The 23,169-nt window shown below is 35.4% G+C and overlaps 2 protein-coding genes across 2 annotated transcripts in view; both read right to left on the bottom strand.

Annotated features, from left to right (window-relative positions):
* Positions 1 to 301: 301 nt before the first annotated feature.
* On the bottom strand, positions 302 to 19,954 carry LOC123562320 (uncharacterized). The gene is made up of 3 exons (XM_053526896.1): positions 19,924 to 19,954; positions 1,889 to 1,950; positions 302 to 1,366 (listed from the first exon to the last, which is right to left on the bottom strand). Exons 1-3 carry the CDS (start codon positions 19,952 to 19,954, stop codon positions 302 to 304), a joined length of 1,158 nt encoding a protein of 385 aa, XP_053382871.1.
* The window catches only part of LOC123562319 (carbohydrate sulfotransferase 14-like), a 36,870-nt gene continuing 31,646 nt past the window's right edge, over positions 17,946 to 23,169 (bottom strand). The window contains exon 4 of the mRNA XM_045354959.2: positions 17,946 to 21,305. Within this exon, the coding sequence (XP_045210894.2) occupies positions 20,241 to 21,305 (1,065 nt within the window). The 3' untranslated portion in view covers positions 17,946 to 20,240. The remainder of the gene's footprint in view (positions 21,306 to 23,169) is intronic.

The raw sequence follows: 23,169 nt of genomic DNA, 5'->3' as shown, positions 1-23,169 counted from the left end.
TTCTTACGGTAAACTAACGTATTTCGAATCGAGAAATATACTATAAGGTACGGAGAGAAGCTATCAAGGTACCTGCTTTTTTCGTATTTTTACATAAACAATATGTTATCAGTGCATGAACCACTAGCTGTCATTAACAGCACGAGAGTTATCTGGCATGGGGGTGCCAGATGCGTTTTGCTGGCATGGGTAAAATCACAGGAATCGCCAGTCCGGAGTGCAAGAACAACTTTACTGGCCTTTGTTATTTACACAAAATTACAACTGACTTCCAGTCCCCCTCGTCCTCGCTGTACATGTATCATTCGTCTAGAAAGGCAGGTTCAGATTCGTAGTCAAAAAGTTCAAAGTCCATTTTGTACAAAGATTTCAGGTCTTCCATGTGTTTCTTTGAAATCTGTTTGTACGCTGTTGTCAGTGCATGTTTTCGTTTTACTTTGACATCCGCCTTGGTAATATTATATTTCGTTCTCACGCCTTTGACAAGCTCATAAAATGAGTCTATGTTCAAACTATTTTTATCAATATTTGTTGGGAAAGCTTCTTCTGAGGGGAGGTAACCATTAAAAATAAATGCCGTCCAAATACGGTTGCACAGTTCATAAATATCTATACATTTCTTAACACGCGAGAATATCTTAAAGCTGTAGTCTATTTCATCTTTTATTTCAAATTCTGTCGGATCAACTGACGTTATTTTAGGTAACATATAATCTAATTTTACATGTTTCAGGGTGTATTTCATGTCTTTCATAAAAAATTCTTGTTTACCAATAATGTGTGGTCTAAAAACACATGGATCACAGATATCACTAGCCGGTAACCAATGTTTGTCCTGATTCCAGTATGTGAATTGATGTCCGATTGTTATAACGTATTGAATGAATTCCGTAAAAGTGACATCATGTCCGCATTTGGCTGACAGTGGCTTCGGATTTTTACGTATCATTTTTATAATGTGTCTTCCTTTTGTTTGCCAAAAGTCGGGTAGTAAGAACTTATCAATGAAAGCTGACCATAGTCGAGTATATGGGTTTCGAACGGTCATAGATCTAACCGAATGTGAAATAAAGCTAACGTCACCGCCAGTTTGCTTAAATTTCTTGTAGTATTGTAATTTTTTATTATGAATCAAATCTTTAGTCAGCGTCATCGGATTTCCGGTCTCGATATTCTGCCCTTCCATGAACTTGAACAGCCTTATCCACATTGTACACCCTGCTTTCTGCACTACGCAATAAGACAAGTTTGCCGCCATTATACCAGAAACTTCCGTTGTCTTATTGGACACACTTCTGATGCGTGCGCATACCTCGTCTACTCTCCTTCTTCTGTTCTTTATAACGTCTTCAAGTGAATAGTTGTCCTGAAATACACACGTGTTTATATTAACATTCCAAATGTGCATGGCTTGTTTATGTATTAGATCCAGTCAAAACATTTAAACACTTGCAGGTCGTTTAGTAACAATTTCGTCAAACATCAGTAGCCTCTGCAAAGAACGTTGTATGAAATCTTTGATACAGTTTTTACAAAAGTTACAAGATGTATTTAGGTGACTTAATGACATGAATGATATACACATATATATTTAGGTGACATCGTTAATTACATGCATGTAATATAATTTAAATTTATGTGTTAAATATGACAAAACATGATGACTGGACGTCAGAGCAAGTCCAGTTCTTATTCTAATCGTAATTTGGTGAAACAGACAAATATGCAAAGTATCTAAATTCTGACATAAGTACATAGAACCGTTAGTTTCAAATCTATTTTTCGTAAGTAAAATTCATAATGGACTTATTATGATTTTTTCTTTTCTTCGTAATTTTCACTGATCGTATACAAAAAGCCTAAATAAAAGCACTGACTCGATAATTACCTGTTTTTGTATGCGAAGTGGAAATATTGATCCGATCCCTGAACTGAATGTTTTGTTTACGTCTGCAATGAATAAAAAATAAAACATAACGCTTAAACATAGATTTTGCATGACAAACACTTATCTGTGTTAATATATAGTGCTCTTTTTTGATAACCAAAGATTACGGAACCACTGTTTGTATCGTGAACTAGTTTCAGGGAATGTTTATTCATATACTCTCTTACAAAACTGCAAATTGATATATGTTTGCTTTAAAAGAATGGCTGATAACAAAATAATTTGTCTTATTAATATTTCAGTGATTATATATGAGCTACTATGGAAATAAGAGGAAAGTTACTTCCCCTTTGTTGTTTTATCCCTGGTATTGGTGTGCACTACATGGCTCAATTTGTATGTCATTGTGTTTTTGTTACTTGTTTTAGCACAAGCATCGAATTGATAATGTTTTGTTTTATGTACACTTTTACCGAAATCCTAATAAACTTTGATAATGTGGCAGTTGACCTCAATACAATCGACACTGTTTATTTTCCAATACAGGTAAATCCAATGATTGCTTTACAATAGATCTGTGATGGACTATCTTTGATCACCCCTGGACTTATTGGACTTAACTGCCACATTATCAAAGCTTATTAGTAAATCCATCTATCTATCTATAGCCGCGCCATGAGAAAACCAACATAAAACCGCGCAGTCTGGTCAGGATCCATGCTGTTCACTAACAATTTCTCTAATTCCAATAGGCTTTGAAAGCGAACAGCATGGATCCTGACCAGACTGCGTGGAAAGCCACTATGTTGGTTTTCTCATGGCGCGGCTCATTTATAGAAATGAAATGAGCATCCATTTTGCATCCATAAAATTGATATGAGAAATGTGTGACATAACTATAATAAGTATTAATAACATATTTGAACAATTTATTTACTTTCACTTGTTGCGTTCCAAATGAAAATCAATTTGTGTCTAAAACTGCAAGGAAAGTGACAAAGATATCTGCAATATAGCTAATTGTAAATAAAATCTCAATGAAACAGAATCTGTACAACATTAAAAAATTATTGTTAAATTGTCGTATAACGGTCCATGAAAGTTTATTCACTCAGTAAAATCTTCAAAATTCGGTATCTTTTCGTTACATTTATAAAAAAAAAAACTATATCATATAGAACTGATCATAATACAGCTAGAAGAAACCCTTTACACAGAAAATTTACCACATTCCTGCTTTCGGGAATGTGTCACAAGTTTATGAAAATTATTTATTTTCATTTATATTACCATTTTTGTATGGCTTTTGGAGTATAAGTATTCTACACATGAGGACTTAAAATTAATAAAAAAAAAATAAACTTCACTGAAAATTCCGTGAAAATATTATTTCAGACAGATACAGTCAATACTTTGTATTAACAGTACGCAGCATCAGGTCTAAAATAAATTCTTTGTTTCCGAAAACATGCTAAAAATAGGGTAGGTAAGTCGGATCTTTTATAAGTCAGACTTTTCTTTCGGAAATTATTTTTATGTCGAAAAAAAAAAAAGAATACAAATAAGGTGGTTATGTCTTTAGAGCACCAGTAAGGGACAAGTAAAACAGGAAAATGATCAATGTTTAATGACATACATGTTTTGCATAACAAATAAAAAAAAAACTAGAATGTATCTGTAGGACACAGGGTGTGCCCCCACCACTGGTACAATTGTCACAAATAAGGGAAAATAATTCGAAGGTTTACAGTCTTAAGAGGGTAATAGAGCCTAAACTAACATTTTATGAAAAGGATTCAGTATTCTAGGTCATATACATTTTGAGCTATGAGCACCACAAACAAAAACAATCCACTATTTTGGCTATTTAAAGGGCTGTAACTCTGTAATAAGCAATAAAATTCTCAAGAAGAATGCCAAGTGGGTCACATCATGACAGAGACTCAAGCAAGGTTTCATAAATAAACATCAAATACTTTTTAAGCTAGACACATTATTAGGTGAAAATGTGCATTTTTGACTTTTTCAGGGTCCATTACTTTAAAACTTTAAAAATAGGGGGTGGAACCTGCCAAAAATAAGAGGTGCCCAAGTTTATATCATGATAAAGACTCGTGCAAGTATTCATCCATTTATATTATATACTTTTTTTAGCTAGATACATTACAAGGTGAAAATCTGCATTTTAAACTATTTCAGTGGCAATAACACTGGAAATAGGGGGCGGAGGCAGAAAAAAATCAAGTTCATATCATGATAAAGACTCATGCAAGTTTTCATCCATTTATATGAAATACTTTTTGAGTCTGACGCGTCACAAGGTGAAAATGTGCATTTTAAACTTTTTCAGGGTTCATAACTCTAGAAATAGGGAACGGACCCACATGAAAAATAGGAGGTGTGCTAGTTCTTATCAATTCTTTGAGCTAGGCTTGTCACTAGTTGAAAATGTGCATTTTTGACTATTTCAGGGGCAATAACTCTGGACACAGAGGGCGGAGCCAGACGAAAAATAGAAGGTGCGCAAGTTTATATCATGATAAAGACTCACGCACGGTTTCATCAATTTATATCAAATACTGTTGGACTAGGCGCGCCACGAACTTCGGACGGACGTACAGACGGGCGGACGGACACACGGACAAGTCCAAATCTATATGCCCCAGCCACTCATGGGATTTACATTCAGTTGCGTATTTGTTTTAACCATATGTTCTTCCTTTTGTGTACATAATAATAGAACAGATTTCCAAACGTTTTGAAATATTGCTTGATATTTTTTTAACGAACCCTCCATGCTCATAGACTGTATCTTACATGAATTTTCTACGTGGTATTTTGAATCACGTTTTCACTCATATGTCGTGCTTAAGGTTTAGGATGGACTTACAAAGTCTGTTGAGATCAAGTTATCTTTAATAGTTTATTCTTTCTTCATACTGACACTGATATTTTCTAAGAAAACCATTTTCTCTCTAGGCTCATCTCAACACGTTAGAGTCAGAGGTTAGAGGTATTGTAAAAAAAATTCAGAAAGTGCTATCAAAGAGGATTGATTTTATGGCTAAGTGCTTTACATTTATGACTCTAACGACTGATGCCAGTCTAGGTTTAGGAGTATATCATCAAAACACAGAAATATTTGATTATGAACTATATCTTTACCAATATTTTACCTGACCATTACATGTTATGCCGTACTGTCCCGAACGACGGATACATAATATATTCTGAAAAAGTTGCGCCCCACCCCCTCCCCTTTAAGAATGAATGTCATTTGTAAAGAAATAAAATATAAAAAAAATTACTGTAAACTGTTCCACCTAGTTATGTGAACTTTCAACATACGTACATTATCGCAAATGCATCAAAGCGAGCATATGTAACAGTTCTTCGAAAATGGTGAGTTTTGAAAGTCGTTTAACTGTTCGGAAGTGTGCCCTCCTTTATGCAGTCCTTTTCCGGAATTCAATGTTTATATCAGTCTACTGACACTTGTGTCATAGAGTAATATACATGTTTTACATGTTGTTCAATTTTCATGTGAAACAGCTCTCCTTTCCATGATATGTTGTTGTTTGATCTATTTTTAGTTAAAAAGACAAAGTAAATTTCTAACACATACCTTTATGATATGCCAAGAAGGTCAGACATGATACAGACGGTAAGACAACAAATAGTCGCAGTCCGCTGTTGCAACAGGACCCTAGCAATCTATAAATAGATCTGTATGATAACGGTATATACATGATTCCATACATACTGAACGCACTTTTTTTTCAAAATATCCTTTATTCGTAAACAATAGTTCAGCAGTACGCTTTAACTCATTAAATTTGATACTTTTAGATATAAAATGAATCATTTATTTTATACACCAATAATTAATTTATTCAAACTATTTCATCTAGTATCCATCTGATATAATTAAATTGACTTTGTAACATCAAAAAAACTGTTCTCTTTTGAGACATCGTAAAATCGTTCTACTTTTTCTACTTTGTAATACCCTTAAATCTATAAAAAAAAATCATTTTCTGATACCATCATTTAAAAAAAAACACACAAAAGATATGAGATAGTTTAAAATAAAACTCATATTTCAGATGTCATATAATCAAATTTTATTTATATCTAGAAATTATTTATATATCGTTTTATTCATTTAATAATATCCAAAATAATAATTAATGATATCATAAAATGGATTTGTGACACCCACACCAGAATTCATTTTTTGATAGCCGTAAATGAAATAAAGTTTGTCGCAAAGTAAATTTAGGCTGTCATTAAAGGTCCATTACTAAGGGAAAGTGAGCTGGCAATTTTTTTTCATAGCCAGTGCATAGACTTCTGCAAGACACTAAATAATGAAGATTGGCAGGTCAAAATTTACAGAAGGTCTTTGGAACTCAAAGAAATGTATGTGTGTTATGTTGAAATTTCAATGAATCGACAGAATGACCCCCCAGGTCTTTTTAACTTTCTTCATACTTCATAGAAAAATAATTGTACATATACTGCGATTTATTTCGAATTTCTACATACCAACTTTCATTTTCCAATAAAATGAAATAGTTTCTGTGCTTTTTAAAAGAAATTAAAATGTTCACTTTCCTTAGTATTGGACCTTTAAATAGTAAATAAAAAGTAAATTTTTACTTTCTAATAAGGTTGTTGATGCAAGTTGTCCATGAATATATAATGGACTGAATACACTGTTTATCATAAATTCTTTCTATAGTGGAATTTGCATGTTTAAAAAAAAGATGATTGGAATATTCATCTAAATCTGCATAGAAATGTTAGCAGAAGCGAATAAATAAGAGATAAAAAAAACTCCTTTACACGTTTAAGTCCCATATCTCAGCACTGTACGGTAATATAGTAACAGCCAGAGTATCAAAAATACTAAATTTTCTCCTAACATTTAATTCTACACAAAAGAAGCATAAAATTTGGGTGAGCCTTAAAAGTCTGACCCGGAAGCGATGTAACAGTTTTGAACAGATTGCCAGCAGTTGAAATCAAATATCTAGACATGTGAAATTATTAACCTGATTTACCTTTTTTACTACTGACAAAAATATTAAGGTACACGGGTTTTCTTCTTCTTTTTTTTTCGAAAACACTACTTTTAGTCTTATTTATACTAATCTGTGAATCGAATCCCATGTACAAGTTATCAGTCTGTGAAAACAGGCTTACAGCATCAGTAGAAAATAGATCAATATTGTCTGCATATAAAATCAAATATATTGAAAGAAAAAATATTAAATTCAACAGATCTTATAACTCCAATAATAAATAGAACACAAAGCTGGGGAGATAATAGCCAGCGATGTTTAAAGTCATTCAACTTCATTCAGCTTTATCTATAAATAGTTTTAATGATACAACAAACTAAACCAAAACATCACAATTCAATAAAGCGTACATGCAGAGAGACGGGATCATCAAATTTTGATTTAAATTAAAACAAATATAAGAAATAAAACTGCGAATAGCAATTTACCTGTCCATGTCGTCTTATTCTCTATATTTAGGTCCTCAGATACTTATGCAACCATGCTATTTTAGTCATGTATAGAATCCAATAAAATAATCGTTTTCTCTTTCTTCAGATGAATTTGATATTTATATATGAAATGTGTAGTAGAATAGCTAGTGCTGAGGCACTTGCAGAAACAGATCGTTTGTTGCTAAGGTTATATATTAGGTTCAATTAGCAATGTCGTGCTGTTTAAGCTTTTCCCAATTTGACAACCAAGGAGTATGAATTATTAAGAAATACGCCATCCATAAATCAATATGTTATTTTTACCGTAGCCAAACAGTTTAAAAATCTTTTAAAGTCGCTTATATTGACTAGGACTAACTAGATGTTCTTTAGGTAGAACTAAAATAAATCAAGGAAGACGATGCATGTGACTGGCAATTGATTAGAATAGAGGATTCTCCGGTTTCTTTTTCTTAAATTTCCTGAATATTGGGTTCTATTTTAGTTTATTATTCTTTGTTTTCAAGTATTTTCATCTCCGGTCACATTACAGAAAAAAAATACTATAGTTCGACCGCGTGTTTTAAGCCGTGACGGAATGATACACTCCCAGCCAGCGTGACTATATCGGCCCGATATAGGTATAATGTCGGAATGTCGGCAAAACGTGCCGATGTAGGGCCGACGTCGGGCCGTTGAAGTGCCGCAGAATATTGAAATCGGTTGATCGACATCAATCAGTGTAACTATTTCGTACGTCGGATTGACATCGGGCCAATATTGGATTCTCTAATATAACTATATTTTTCAAAGTATTATTGATAAACGTGAAAAAGTAATCTAATTGTTTATATGTGCTTATTTATTAAGCAAATATGATGTATGCCAGAATTAATCAAACTAGGTTCCAAACAAAATTTGTAGACGGTATTTATCAAAATTTTATATGTAATAACGGGAGGTAATAATTAAGATGCATTTTTATATTTTATGTAAAATGCCGCTATAGAAATTTTTATATTTACAAAAAATTAAAATATAAATATGTTTAAAATTCTAATTGAACAATTTTAATAGTGTTAAGAATATACAGAAAGCTTACGTAACTGTATAAAACAAGCAGTATATAATTGTGTCATATTATATTAATAAAATCAAATAAGCATCATTCACATGATACGAGACACATCAGTTCTCAAGAAAATTACTCTGATAATTTATAAAGTGTATATTTTAAGAAAACTTTGATAAAGCACTGCGTGTCACACTATTTCGCGACCACAATATGATCTGCCAATATCGGACCGATATCATTTTGATGTTGGCCAAATATCGTTTGCCAATATCGGACCAATGTCATTATGATGTTGGCCCGATACCGTCTGCCAACGTCGGGCCGACATCATTCTTATTTGCAGCCGAAATTGAAGCCGATATCGTTATAGACAACGACGTCGGTTTGATATCGGGCCGATATAGAATGCTGGCTGGGCTTTTTTAATTGGGTTATATCAATATTCGGTCCATACCTGGCTGAAAAATCTCTATAGAGTATGGTGACTGATTTCTGCCATTTCGCGTTTTCGCCCCGCGACCCCGCCGAGCGAAAACACGAGAATTTACAAGTTAAAATGGCGGGGGCGCGGGGCGAAAACTCGCTATTTAGCGGGGGCGCGGAGCGAAAACACGATAATTAGCGGGGTCGCGGGGCGAGAGTTAGTAACTAGTATGTCGGGGGCGCGTGGCGAAAACACGATAATTAGCGCTGCTTAAACGCCGAGTTTTCGCAACGTGCCCCCGACATTCCAGTTCCTAAATCTCGCCCCTCGACCCCGCTAATTATCGCGTTTTCGCTTCGCGCCCCTGCTAAATAACGAGTTTTCGCCCCGCGACCCCGCCGAGCGAAAACACGAAAATTAACAAGATAAAATGGCGGGGACGCCAGGCGAAAACTCGCTATTTAGCGGGGGCGCGAAGTGAAAACACGATAATTAGCGGGGGCGCGGGGCGAGATTTAGTAACTGGAATGTCGGGGCGCGGTGCGAAAACTCGACGTTTAAGCAGCGCTAATTATCGTGTTTTCGTCTCGCGCCTCCGACATACCAGTTACTAAATCTCGCCCCGCGACCCCGCTAAACAGCGAGTTTTCGCTCCGCGCACATGCTAAATAGCGAGTTTTCGCCCCGCGCCCCCGCCATTTTAACTTGTTAATTCTCGTGTTTTCGCTCGGCGTGGTCGCGGGGCGAAAACGCGAAATGGCAGAAATCAGCCACCATAATAGAGTGAGTTGATATGTATGTTTTGTTTTCAATGAACTTGATTATATCGCTGGCGCAACTGGTAGAGCGTTAGAATTGCAAACCCCGAGGTGCAAGTTCAAAGCCAGATTAAGGCCATATTTATTCTCGTATATAATATTTTTATTTTATTTTAGTAAAGGAACTCTGAAGACTCTTTTTGAAAAAACAATTCATGTATTTTAATAATAATGTTTGACTCTTTTTTTTTTTCATTCTTCTATATTTGTAATATGTGTTGCTAGTTTTATTATCACATAATTTCAACTTCACTTGCTGTGTCTGTTGACGACCCTTCAGCTGTGTTAGTCCTATTCTGTCCTATTGTCCTAGTTTATGACCTCAAGTTACCAAGTATGTTTGACATAGATTTCATTTATCTTACCAAATATGAAGATCAAATTATAAGTGTGGCCGCTACAGTTTTTTCCTTTGTTTTGACGTAGTGACCTATGACCAAGGTTTTGACATCGGATGGTCTTTTTTTCTGTTTTTATGTGAATTTTACAGAACACGTAGCAACGCGCATGTCTAATTTACCTTTTTTATTCAACTTTTGAAACATTTGAAACAATTTCCATGTAGTTAATAGCTACACGTTTTGCTTGCTTATGTTAAAAGACAGCTGCAGTTGCATCTAAATATTTTATATATTCATTAACATGCCTTAGGAGTCGACAGATCCTACTCTAGTCATATACATTAATTAAAACATAATTTAACAATATATGAGCCATGCCATGGGAAAACCAACATAGTGGCTTTGCGACCAGCATGGATCCAGACCAGCCTGCGCATCCGCGCAGTCTGGTCAGGATCCATGCTGTTCGCTTTTAAAGCCTATTGGAATTGGAGAAACTGTTAGCGAACAGCATGGATCCTGACCAGACTGCGCGGATGCGCAGGCTGGTCTGGATTCATGCTGGTCGCATACCCACTATGTTGGTTTTCTCATGGCGCGGCTCATATGATAATGTAACCTAAATTATCTAGTGCCAGTGACACAACTGGCTTTATCCAACTTCTAACTAGGGTCATGGTGAACTTACACATTTTCCATAGGCCATTCATATTTTACATCCAAAGAAAGGAAGTATCATAGACAAGAGTCTTAAACCACAGCGCCTAAGTGGATTTTTTTTCTGGACGAGGTACATATGTATTAAACCAGAAGGCAGAATTTTAATTAGAATAGCACATTTACATGTCAACTAATGTGCTTTACATCATATTATATTTCATAATATTATGAAGCCATTTTTGATACGCATACTTCAATTGTACTGTGAAGTAGACTGAGAGTATTCAAAAAATTGTTTTAAGCTGTTCAATAGGATGATATCAGAAAAAAAGACTTATTAGGAAAATATATCTGACTATTCAAGAGGATGTAATAGCTTGGTACCAAATGTATAAAAAGAAATCGGTAAAACCGACTGATGCTCAAAACAATATCGAGATAACAAAAAGAGGAAAGTTGAATAAAGGGAAATAACTAAAGCAAGGGATAGACCATTAATTATTGTAATTATTGCCTCTGTCATTTTGTGAAGTATCAATGAAATGTCATTATCAAGTAATGCTCCGGACAAGCCTTATTTTGAATAATAAAGGGAGATAATTCAAAAACTAGGTAAGGTAGAGTTATGATTCTTTGACAATGCAATTTGTCTAAATGGCCTCTATGATTATGTGAAGTCAATCAAATGCCATCAATACTTTTCAAGTTATTCTCCGGACAAAAGTGGACGGACGGACGGACAGAGTGGCTACAAATGCTCACCTTTCTGGGGACATTTAAATTGTATGGTGTATGGATTCACTGTTTGAAATACAGCGATAAAACAGATTTTAAGGTATTCCTCAAATTGTTTAAGCATCGACTGAGTGATAATTTTATACAATAGAATATAATAGAATTAGTGAAAAGATCATTTGCAATCATAGAACGTAACCAAGCAACATAATACCAGAATCGGTTTGACTGAGGCTGTTCTCCTCACTGCTGGCATAGCTTCATTCGAAATACGAGCAAACAGGTAGAGCTTTACATATATTATACTTCAGTTTGTCATATGATTTTTTTCTTTGAAGTTGAAGTTTTTTATTGAAGTTTTACGATTTTACATCTGTCTTTCTGTTTATATATCAACCCTTTCCCGCGAGGGTTACAGGCAAGCTTAAATCCAAATTGGAAAGAGAACCAGGTAATAGATATTCTATTCCAGCTAGTTAGCTGTTTAAATGTTAATTTATATGTTAGAACAGGTTAAACAAGAGTGCAAGAATGTCACAATAGACGCCCGTCGCAGCAAATTAGCAAATAGCACCTGTATTTACAAATGAAATCTTAATTTTGTGGTTGTTTAGTAATTATTGTAATTCTTTTGTTTTTCTAAGTCCACAAAAAACTCCTTACCAAGTAGAGATACCTTAAAATACACCTAAAATTTGAAAGTAACATCTATGTTGTACCACAAAAAAGTGGTCTTGGTCTTTTCCTACGGTCAATTATAAAAAAGTTACAATATAAGTTATTTATAGTAACAACGAAGGGAAAAGGGAAGTTAATCTTAAAAAAAAAAAAAAAAAAAAAACATTTTGTAAGTTCACACTAAAATCCTTACCCGGTAGAGATAGGTCAAATTACACCTCAACATTGGATGTAATATGCATGTTGTACTACAGAAAAATGGCCTTGATTTTTCCCTACGACTAGTAATGAAAAAGTTGCAATATAAGCTATTTATAGTAACAACAAAGGGAAGTAATCTAAAGAAGGGACCTGCGCATGACACTGTCTCATGATGGTGTACAATAATGCCAAGTAATATCAAAATCTCTCCATGCAAGAAGAAGATATGGTTCGGACAAAGTTTTCATTTTTGTATACTTTGACCTCTTAGTGTGATCTTGACCTTAGATCTTGGGACCTGGTTCTTACGCACGACACTCCGTCTCATGATGGTGAACAAATGTGCCAAGTTTCATCAAAATCCCTCCATGCATAAAGAAGAAAAGCTCCGGACAATGTTTTCATTCTTGTATCCTTTGACCTCCAAGTGTAACCTTGACCTTAGACCTACGGACCTGATTCTTGCGCATGACATGCCGTCTCATGATGGTGAACAATTGTGCCAAGTTAAATCAAAATCCCTCCATGCATGAAAAGATATTATGCTCCGGACAAAGTCATTCTTGAGTTTGACCTTTAACCTCTAAGTGTGAACTTGACCTTAGACCTAGGGACCTGATTCTTGCGCACGACACTCCGTCTCATGATGGTGAACAATTGTGTCAAGTTTCATCAATATCCCTCCATGCATGAAGAAGATATGCTCCGGACAAAGTCTATGGACGCCGCCCGCCTGCCCGTCAGGGGCGTTCCCATAATACGTCCCGTTTTTCAAACGGACGTATAAAAAGTAAAAGGATAAAAACATTGAACTGCTGGCAAATATTTTATCTTTACCACAACCTACTCGATACCCGAACTTGTAAGGCTCAGGTGGTGTTGTAATGAATCTAGGAGCTTGGTTCCATATTTTTATATAACATAATATCATGTTTATTATTCGCTGAAGTGCATGCATTTGATTATTATCGTCTTTGATATAATGCTAAACCTTTCGCAACTGCTATATCGGCTTTAGATATTTCTCTATCGTGTTGTCACTGAGGACATGTAGGATTCTATTTTTTTATGCAAATATAAAGTAAGAACTAAATGTCGATGCTGAGTTTCGAACCTACACGGCAAAAGACACAGTATGCTCTGCCTTTGAGCTAATTTGTAGTCGGTACTTAAGCTAAAAATATTTAGATGTTAGAAAAATGTTTAATTCCCTATGTTTTATTTTAATCTATTTATAGCCATGTTTGTAAATTACAAGTTACCGTTGGTGCACCACCCTTGTTACCCGGATAATACAAGATGATTTGATAATTCCAACATGCTACAAACTGGATGAACTGTCAAACTTGGTAAGGACATTGTTTATTTCAATATTTTCTACTTACTCATTCTGATCGTTTAAAGTGTTATAACTGATTCAAAATAGTTTACAAGCTGTACCATTTGCACTAAACAGTTTGCATCTCGGACATATTTTTCACTTTGGAAACGCTTTAACAATGTTTATATTTTGCTTTTGAGAACGACTTTGGCGATTTAAACCGTTGTCAACCTTATTTAATGGACTTTCGGTAATGAATGCTATTTTGTAATTTTTAGTTAATATATAAACAATGATATGAACATATTAGGAAGTTTTTATCTTAGATCAAATAACCCAAATTTACAAATATATAAGCATATGTGTAAGTCGATAGATACTGACCAAAGTGTTCGCAGAAATTTCGAAGATAAAGCCCAAAATGTTATATGGATAATAGTCAACATTGTAAAGTGACACGAAAAAGAAACGCAACAAGTACTGTAATAGTCAATATTTATAACCTACTGATGTTTAGCCATACAAATTTATATGTGTAATCAAAGTAAACATAACAGAAAAAAAAAATATCAAAAAATTAATATCGTCTGAGATCATATTTCTTTCCATGCTTCAACATCAGTGCAGTCAATAACGCGTATAGCCACCATTTCTCTGTATGACAGACTATACAAGGGTGGTATTGAAGGTGGAATTTATTGTTGTCCATACTATGACTCTGTCACCATTGTACGGATAAACCTCACGCACACAGTTAATTGCGAAACGTTCGTTGCGGCGTCTGTATATTCTGACCTATCCGTCAGCGTGATGGAGATTAAATCTTGATTCGTCGCTTAATACAACAGTTCCCCACAGACGTCGTCGGTTATTTAGAATCTAGCGTTGCTTTTCTTGACGATGACAAGAGCCTTACATCGAGTTGGACGACGAAAATGAATCCCGCGTTTACGCAAACAATTTATGACTGTGTCACGGTGAATTGGTCGTCCGGGATTTCCAATTACAACATGTGACGTGGATTGCGACGTCACAAAGCTGTCACGTAAATGTCGTTGACGTATCATATTATCTTGACGTATGCTTGTCAGACGCGGTGCAACTGAACGTTGACGGTCACCAGCTGTTACTGTAATGTTAACACGTCCAACTAACGTCGAAATTGTTCTTTTTGAAACATTGTATCTGTGAAATTCCACCGGTTCAAAGTCCCAAAATTAGATTTCTCTCTGTCATATTTAGCCTTGGTATTTGAATAAGGAATTAAATCGGTGTTGAGTATACTTCTTGTAAATGAGGCAATGTATAGATCAACTTTATGCATCGAGGCGTGTCTGCACTTTAAGGTCATAACAATACTGCGGTAAACACCGAAAATAGCGGTTAAGTCACGCCTAATTTGCGTTGAATTATACACTGCAAAGTTTTATTTATTCGCCTCGTGGTATAATAGCACGAGGTTCTCGAGCATTTTGTGCAGCGCCATTTAGATGGAAGCGAAATATGGAATGTAAGTATTGATGTATGCTCTTAAAACAAAATGGTGAGGAAATGTAATTGTTGCGTTTATTTTTCGTGTAAGTTTAGTTTGATATTTGCATATTCTATTCTTAAGGTACAATTTTGTATATTAGATAAGTATACGCATGAAATGTGGTAACTTATTGATGTAGCACACTCAATGCAATGTATTATACAGGTGGTCAGTACCAGAAGTTCTTGAAACATTTCATTATCAGTCGTCGCACTTTTAACAGAATGTAACAATTTTGGTTTGTTTCAGTTTTTACCACGCTTAAAATTGCTCTTTGTAAATAATTGCTTGTCAACTAGTAAACAAGGTTCATACTTCTTGAAACTTGTACACATCTTTAATTACAGGTATTCATTCCAGAATAGAGATGGATGAAATAGACAACATTGACGAACAGGTAGAGTTGGCTCCTTTGTTGAAGTTTCAACAACTGATGAGTACCCTCATAAATGTACGGTTTGTAGAAAGGCGTATAAGCACAGCCAGTCTCTCATCAGAGAGGTCTTGGTGTACCACTATGTACACCTAGATATTCAGAATGTGAACAGGGTTTGTGCTACTAGTGATTATAAAAGGTAGTTGACAATCAAATACAATGTCATGTATGTACTTTATATGGAATATAGAGATCGTGGGGTAAAAAGGGACAGTGGGGGAAATAATACTTATGCACATGTGTACTTGAAACAAGGAAGGTGCAAGTTGCACACTGTGCCTGTTACCAGCTTAAAAATGTTAACAGGCTGATATCATCATGTTTTTACAAAGTAATTTATCAAAACATGTCCACGCACACAAAAGTGGTCAAGCTGTTATGGGATGTCAATGAAAAAAAATCAATATTAGCTATTATCAACGTTCAAGGACAACACATGTAGGGCGTTATCCATGGTCATTTTTGGCTGTTATCCATTTTTCATACATAGATCAATATAAATGGTTTTGACATTAAAACGGCAAAAGTAAACAACTTACTGTAAACTATGACAGATAATGAAATGGTAGAGTCATACATACAGTGAATTACAAGCGGGTAAAACAATTCTAAATATTTTTTATGATTTTTCAAACTGAACTTACATGGTTTTTGTAAACTATTTAACATATTGTGTATTGTATTCACAAAAATACAGTAAAATAGTTTGAGTTCCATGGAAACAGATCGCCATTCGTTCTTTTTGCAACATCTGGGGGTTAAAATCACTTATCAAGCCACAGCAACTTACCGAAAAACGTGAAATTTTCAAAATAGTTGATCGGCCATTTTATAGCATGTTGGAGTTATCACATCATCTTGTATTATCCGGGTAACAAGGGTGTGCACAGTATTATAGTCCATAAAATTAACAAACGTGTTTGTAAACATGGACGGATCCAAACGGAATATATCGATGGCAAAATACAATACATATCTGTAGCTCTGACCAACCTATAAACCGGGCAAGTCTATTTTATAAGTTCAACAACACTGTTGATCCAATTAAACGAGCTGTAAAATACAGTCTATAAAATAAACAAACGTGTTTGTAAACATGGGCGGATCCAAACGGGAGGGGAAGAAGCTTCTATATCATATCCCTAACCAGCCTATAAACCGGGCCAGTCTATTTTATAAGTACTACAACAAGGTTGGCCCATTTAAACGAGTTGTACAGTCCGTAGGATAAACAAACGTGTTTGTTAACATGGACGGATCCAGACGGACGGGGAAGAAACATTTTATAGAAATATTCCGACTGCAAAATACAGTACATATCGTAGCCCAGACTAACCTATAAACCGGGCCAGTCTACTTTATAAGTACAACAATACGGTTGACCCATTTAACGAGTTGTACAATGTTGTGGTAAGTTTGTAGAACATAATAAGTCTGAAGTTCACTCCTCATAAAATAAACAAAGGTGCTAGTAAACATGGACAATTCTAATGCTCACAAATAATGACAAAATACAACACATAACGCATATCCGTAGTCCTGACCAACCTATAAACCGAGCCAGTCTATTTTATAAGTACAACAACACTGTTGACCCATTTTAACGAGAAATATATAACGTCTGATGTTCTAAAGACCGCTAGCCCAGATCGTCTTGCATTGCTGTAACACCCAAAAAGGGGTCATACATTGTATTTATGCTTCATCTACTTTTTGGCACGTCCTATGATCGTTTCAACTGTATTAATATTTGTTTCAGTCGGTAAAAGCTTATTCCAGCTGGGAGCGGACTAAAGCCTGGTTTGCCAGTTCAGTAGGTAGTTTCATTTATCATTTGTTGTAATTTTTGACATATGAGTGTTATAACTGTGGTCTTAGGAAAAATCTAGCCTAAGATATTTTGCATGATGGACAGACTCTAAGAATTGGTCATGAATATTTATTTATTTATTTATTTATTTATTTATTTATTTTTGGTGATATATTAGATTTGGCATTTTAAAGGACTGAACACACCGTTCTTTTAGAGCTGCATTTTCTCAAGGTCTTGATGCGGGCATTGGTGCGTCCGGCAGAGTAGTTAAGCTTACTGACTTGGAATTACTTGCTCCTCACGTAGGTGAGTTCGAGTCTCGCTCGGTATGATAAATTCTTTATTTGGGGAGATCATCTAGCTGGGTTAGGAAGGTCGGTGGTTCTATCTCGGTGCCCGCACGTGATAAGATGATGTACGGGAGGTGGTTAGGGCCAAGAAAACTTGCTGTTGTTTGCTCCTTGACAGATTATATCAAGTTTTGTGTTCGTGCCATTACTGGCCGGAAACATCCTCGTGCACAGGAAAGACAAATCACACGCTTCCAAATTATCTCCATAAAGATTTTATTACATTTTAGACAAACATTTGTTTAACCAACAATAATTCTAAATGTATATGTGATGTAGAAAAAAAATGCAATATTAGCTTTATTGCACAAAAAAAGAAAATTACTTAACAACAAAGTATAGCAGATTCTATCTCATAATAATATGATAAAACAAACGTGTAAATTCCACGGGGAAAAGGCCATGTTTTGTTTTTTCTGTTGTATATATCTAACTGCATCAGAAGTTGAGCTATACCACAATTAGATGTGTCAATGCCATAGATCATTCCTGACTCAAGATCATTAGTTTGACCTTGATCCTGTAGCATCTTAACTATTCTTTTCTAGTACAAAAAGTGAGTTAGAACCGTGGCTCGTTCATACAGCAAGATCATATACACACTAGACCAAGGCTTCAACGTATGCAGATTGATCTAGTTATTGAGCGGAATCGTATTTTCTATTTTCAGTAACAGTTGCATTGACCAGAGTGACCACCAAAGGTTACATTCACATAAATTTTGCTGACATAAGATATACCCTAACTAAAGACATTGAGCGGAAACTATTTTTTTTATTTTTAGTAACAGAAACTCAAAATACAACCCAAAGCCAGTTCTTCATATTAGCTTGCTATACATCAGGTTTGGTGCCAGTAAGTCAATCCTTACTAAAGTTATAAACCAGAAACAGCCTTTCTGTTGATCACAGTAGAAAAAAATAGTACTTTTGACCTCGACAGTTCATTGCGAAAAAGAAGTTAGGCCAGGCCCAGGATTTGAACCGAGACCCCTCTCTTAAACATTACAAAAGGTACAACAGACCAACGCTTTAGCCCACTGCGACACAGAATAACTTTAAAGTATACAGATTAATTAAGTTTTCTCTAACTTTTTCTAGCGGAAATCATTCTTTTATTTTCAATAACAGTGACTTTGACCTGGACCTGAGTGACCCCTTAAAACATTCCAAACTATTGTGTTTGATAAAAGCTTTACACCATGTTTGCTTACAACTGGTGTACCCAAACTAAAGATACTGAGTGGAAGCCATTTTCTATGTTTAGTAACAGTGGCCCAGAATACAATCCATCGCTATTTGCTATACACCAAGTTTGCTAACAGAAAGTACGACTGCACAAAAGTTGTAAACTGGAAATCACATTTTTCATGATCACAATAACAAAACTATTTTAGTAACTGTGACCGCGAACTTGACCCAATGGCATCAAAATGACTTATCACAAAAAGTAAGGCCTGAGATTTAAACTGCGATCCATCTGTTACACACCATTAAAGGAAACTTTGACCCAACGCTCAAGACTACTGCGCCATAGAGAAATTTTCTAAGTATGCAGATTAATTAAGTTATGCTTGCCTTGAACTTGACCCAACTGACCCCATATAAAATCCCAACATTAGTATTTTTTAAAAAAAAACTACCTATAGGCCAAGTTTAATTTCAATACATCAGTGCCAACTTAAATGACTGGGATGAAACCGGTTTTTTCTATTTTAAGGAACATTTTTAAGGAACATTAACCTTGGCATTGATTCTACTGACGTCTTATGTAATCAAAACCTCTGTCTCTATCCAAGCTACCTAAAAACCGAGTTTCACTGCTGTCGGTCACCCCTTACTCAAGTGATGGAACTGAAACCAAAAGTTACCGCCTGCCTCCTGGTCTCCCTACGACATTCGCCAATATAATAACCTGTCTTTATGAAAACCTGGTTAAAATATCACCAACGATCGCACCAATTAACGTTAACAAAACTTAAATTGACGTCTTAAAACAATTTAGGATCAAAACATTTTATGCATAAAATAAGTGACACTTTTCTAGGAATGATATCATTATCCGTGTATGAATATGGCACAGCGTGTTACTTCAGTTCAGGCCTCATCTTGCTGTGTTTTATTATAATAAGCAGTGTCTCTCTTCTTACCTTTTTCTACATATTTCTGTTCCAATTTCATGTATAACAAGATAACTGCTCAGTGATAAAAGTCCCGTACCAGAATTGCTGTTTTAATTCGTTTGGGAAATGTCTCAGGATATGATTTACGATATGATAAAGCAACTAACGCTATTCTGTGGTGTGGAATATTGGCAACATCCAGAGAATAATAAGTCACAAGGCTAGTGCCTCGGGTGTTAAAACCTTTCTCGGATAGAAAATATCCCATATCAACCTACTGGCCTTTGTTATTTACATAAAATGCCAATTGGCTTGCGGTCTTCCTCGTCCTCGCTGTACATGTATCATTCGTCTAGAAAGGCAGGTTCAGATTCATAGTCAAAAAGTTCAAAGTCCATTTTGTACAAAGATTTCAGGTCTTCCATGTGTTTCTTTGAAATCTGTTTGTACGCTGTTGTCAGTGCATGTTTTCGTTTTACTTTGATGTCCGCCTTGGTAATATTATATTTCGTTCTCACGCCTTTGACAAGCTCATAAAATGAGTCTATGTTCAAACTATTTTTATCAATATTTGTTGGGAAAGCTTCTTCTGAGGGGAGGTAACCATTAAAAATAAATGCCGTCCATATTCTTTTGCACAGTTCATAAATATCTATACATTTCTTAACACGCGAGAATATCTTAAAGCTGTAGTCTATTTCATCTTTTATTTCAAATTCTGTCGGATCAACTGACGTTATTTTAGGTAACATATAATCTAATTTTACATGTTTCAGGGTGTATTTCATGTCATCCATGAAGGATTCCTGTTTACCAATTATATGAGGGTAAAAGACACATGGATCACAGATGTCACTAGCCGGTAGCCAATGTTTGTCCTGGTTCCAGTATGTCAATTGATGTCCGATTGTTATAACGTATTGAATGAATTCCGGAAAAGTGACATCATGTCCACATTTGGTTGACAGTGGCTTCGGATTTTTACGTATCATTCTTATTATATGTTTTCCTTTTGATAGCCAAAAGTCAGGTAGCAAGAATTTGTCAATAAAAGCTGACCACAGTCGAGTATATGGGTTTCGAACGGTCATAGATCTAACCGAATGTGAAATAAAGCTAGCGTCATCGCCAGTTTGCTTAAATTTCTTATAATATTTTGAACCTTTGTTATGAATCAAATCTTTTGTCAGCGTCATCGGGTTTCCGGTCTCGAAATTCTGCCCTTCCATGAACTTGAACAGCCTTATCCACATGGTACATCCTGCTTTCTGCACTACACAGTAAGACAAGTTTGCCGCCATTATACCGGATACTTCCGTTGTTTTATTGGACACACTTCCGATGCGTGCGCATACATCGTCTACTCTCTTTCTTCTGTCCTTTATAACGTCTTCAACTGAATAACTGATCTGAAAAAAAAACATTTGTTTCCAAAGGATATATCGTTAATTATGAACATTTCAAAGGACTTCGGCATGTTTACGTGCTAAATCCAATTATAAAATTTAAGCAATTTCAGGCCGCTTAACACGTCCAACAGATACACCGTGTCCAATGTATACGTTGCATTTACGGTGGGTACGCTGCATACATGTTATATTGTACGCTCCATTACCGGCATTTCCTGCTGATTTTGTCAACATCCCGTATAGTGAGGTAAGGAAACCTACTTATTTTCATTAAAGTTCAACGTGTTCAAAGAAGCGATATACTCAGTACGAGCTGCAGATCATTCAAGCTCCCCATGGTAATGTGATTTTGGTCAGTTATTCTCTAGTTTCTTCAAACATTCGAGTAAACTGACGTGCTCAGTCGGTTTTGAACTCGGATGTTCACTTTCAGGTTCAATTTCTGTCTCTTAAAATCATTCTGTTGACTTTTCATCGGTTTAACACGAGAATAGTATCACAAGCTACAATTTGAAATATATACCATGGCGTAAATTCATGTTTTAGGGGTGCTTTATGTCAAAATTAGCGATGTACGCCCCATAAAACGGCGCGTCTACAGAAGTACGCCACATAAAAAGGCCGTTATCTTTATCTAAAATGCAACAGTTACTGTCATTATGGTAAGGAATACCTTAACCCCACCACTGCGAACTGTGATAAATTCCTAGCTAAAAGTCACTTTAAAATATTAATTTTAATGTCGAATGTTATCAAATAAAATTTACTAAATATATGAAATAACTGTGTTTGTAGAGTTACATTCACAATTAGATATCATGTATAATAATTTTCAGTCAATTGTCCATAAGCATTTACCTGGCACTCAATCTTTGCCAATATATTCGGGCGTTTACGTTAGCTTACGAAAGAATCGTATCCTGGAAATAACTACATAATTATGTAGAAAACACATTACAAAACACGATGGCGTAGTGGTGTCTCAGTATTACGCAATGTTATTGACATTGATTTTATCCTTATATTATTTCATGTGCATGTAACATATTTTACGAATTTAAAATTGTTTTCATTTGTAGATTTGAGCCGCAACATCAGAAAACAAACATGCAGTGTCTTTGCGACAAGCATGGATACAGACAGTCTGCGCATGCGCGCATTCTGGTCAGGGTCTATGCTATTCGCTTCTGGTTTCTCTAATTGCAATAGGCTTTGAAAGCGAACAGCTTGGATCCTGACCAGACTGGGCGGATATGCAAGCTGGTCTGGATCCATGCTGAAAGCCAGTATATTGGTTTTCTCATAGCTTGGCTCACTTTTACTTTCCGGAATCACTTACAACAGGAAATATGTCTTTCTTTCTTAGATACTTTAAAAGAAAAATCGACAATTTCTTCCACAGTTATCTTGGAAACAAGTGTTTTTCATTCAGGAAATGAACAAGAAATGATGATTATTAGTTTGATCAGATAAGTAGGGGAGAACGCTGTTGAATGTGTCACAGGTTGGTTGTGCCACACGTGACTTATATATTTATTGAAGAGCTTAGGCGTCATTTGCAAATATTTTTAAAACGCCATTTTTTCAAATAATCTTCTTGGAAAGCAAAAGCATTGTAAACAAAAGGACAACGAAACTGTGTTTGAAATACCGACAGTGTTCTGACAGTTCGTTATCATGTAGATATATCGACATAAGATATATTATGAAATTCAGCATTTCCCTAAGGTTAAATGTCATGTACTTTCATACTGCTATACCATACTGAAAGATAAGGGTGTACCCCGCATACTGTCACAACCTACACCAGACGCGGGGCAGGTTGTGAAATTGCAGGCCATGTTCACAGTAGCAGTATTCATTT

Source organism: Mercenaria mercenaria, chromosome 2 (assembly GCF_021730395.1).
Source record: "Mercenaria mercenaria strain notata chromosome 2, MADL_Memer_1, whole genome shotgun sequence".
Classification (NCBI taxonomy): Eukaryota; Metazoa; Mollusca; class Bivalvia; order Venerida; family Veneridae; genus Mercenaria; species Mercenaria mercenaria.
Note: the sequence above shows the minus strand (reverse complement) of the source record. Positions and strands in the feature narration are given on the sequence as shown.

Excerpts from the sequence above, each read along its gene's own strand:
- LOC123562320 (XM_053526896.1), bottom strand. The coding sequence starts at position 19,954 with ATGAAATTGGAACAGAAATATGTAGAAAAAG. Across the intron at positions 1,951-19,923 it reads ACAGAAATATGTAGAAAAAG|ACGTAAACAAAACATTCAGT; the intron begins GTAAGAAGAGAG and ends TATTCATTGCAG. Across the intron at positions 1,367-1,888 it reads CACTTCGCATACAAAAACAG|GACAACTATTCACTTGAAGA; the intron begins GTAATTATCGAG and ends TGTGTATTTCAG.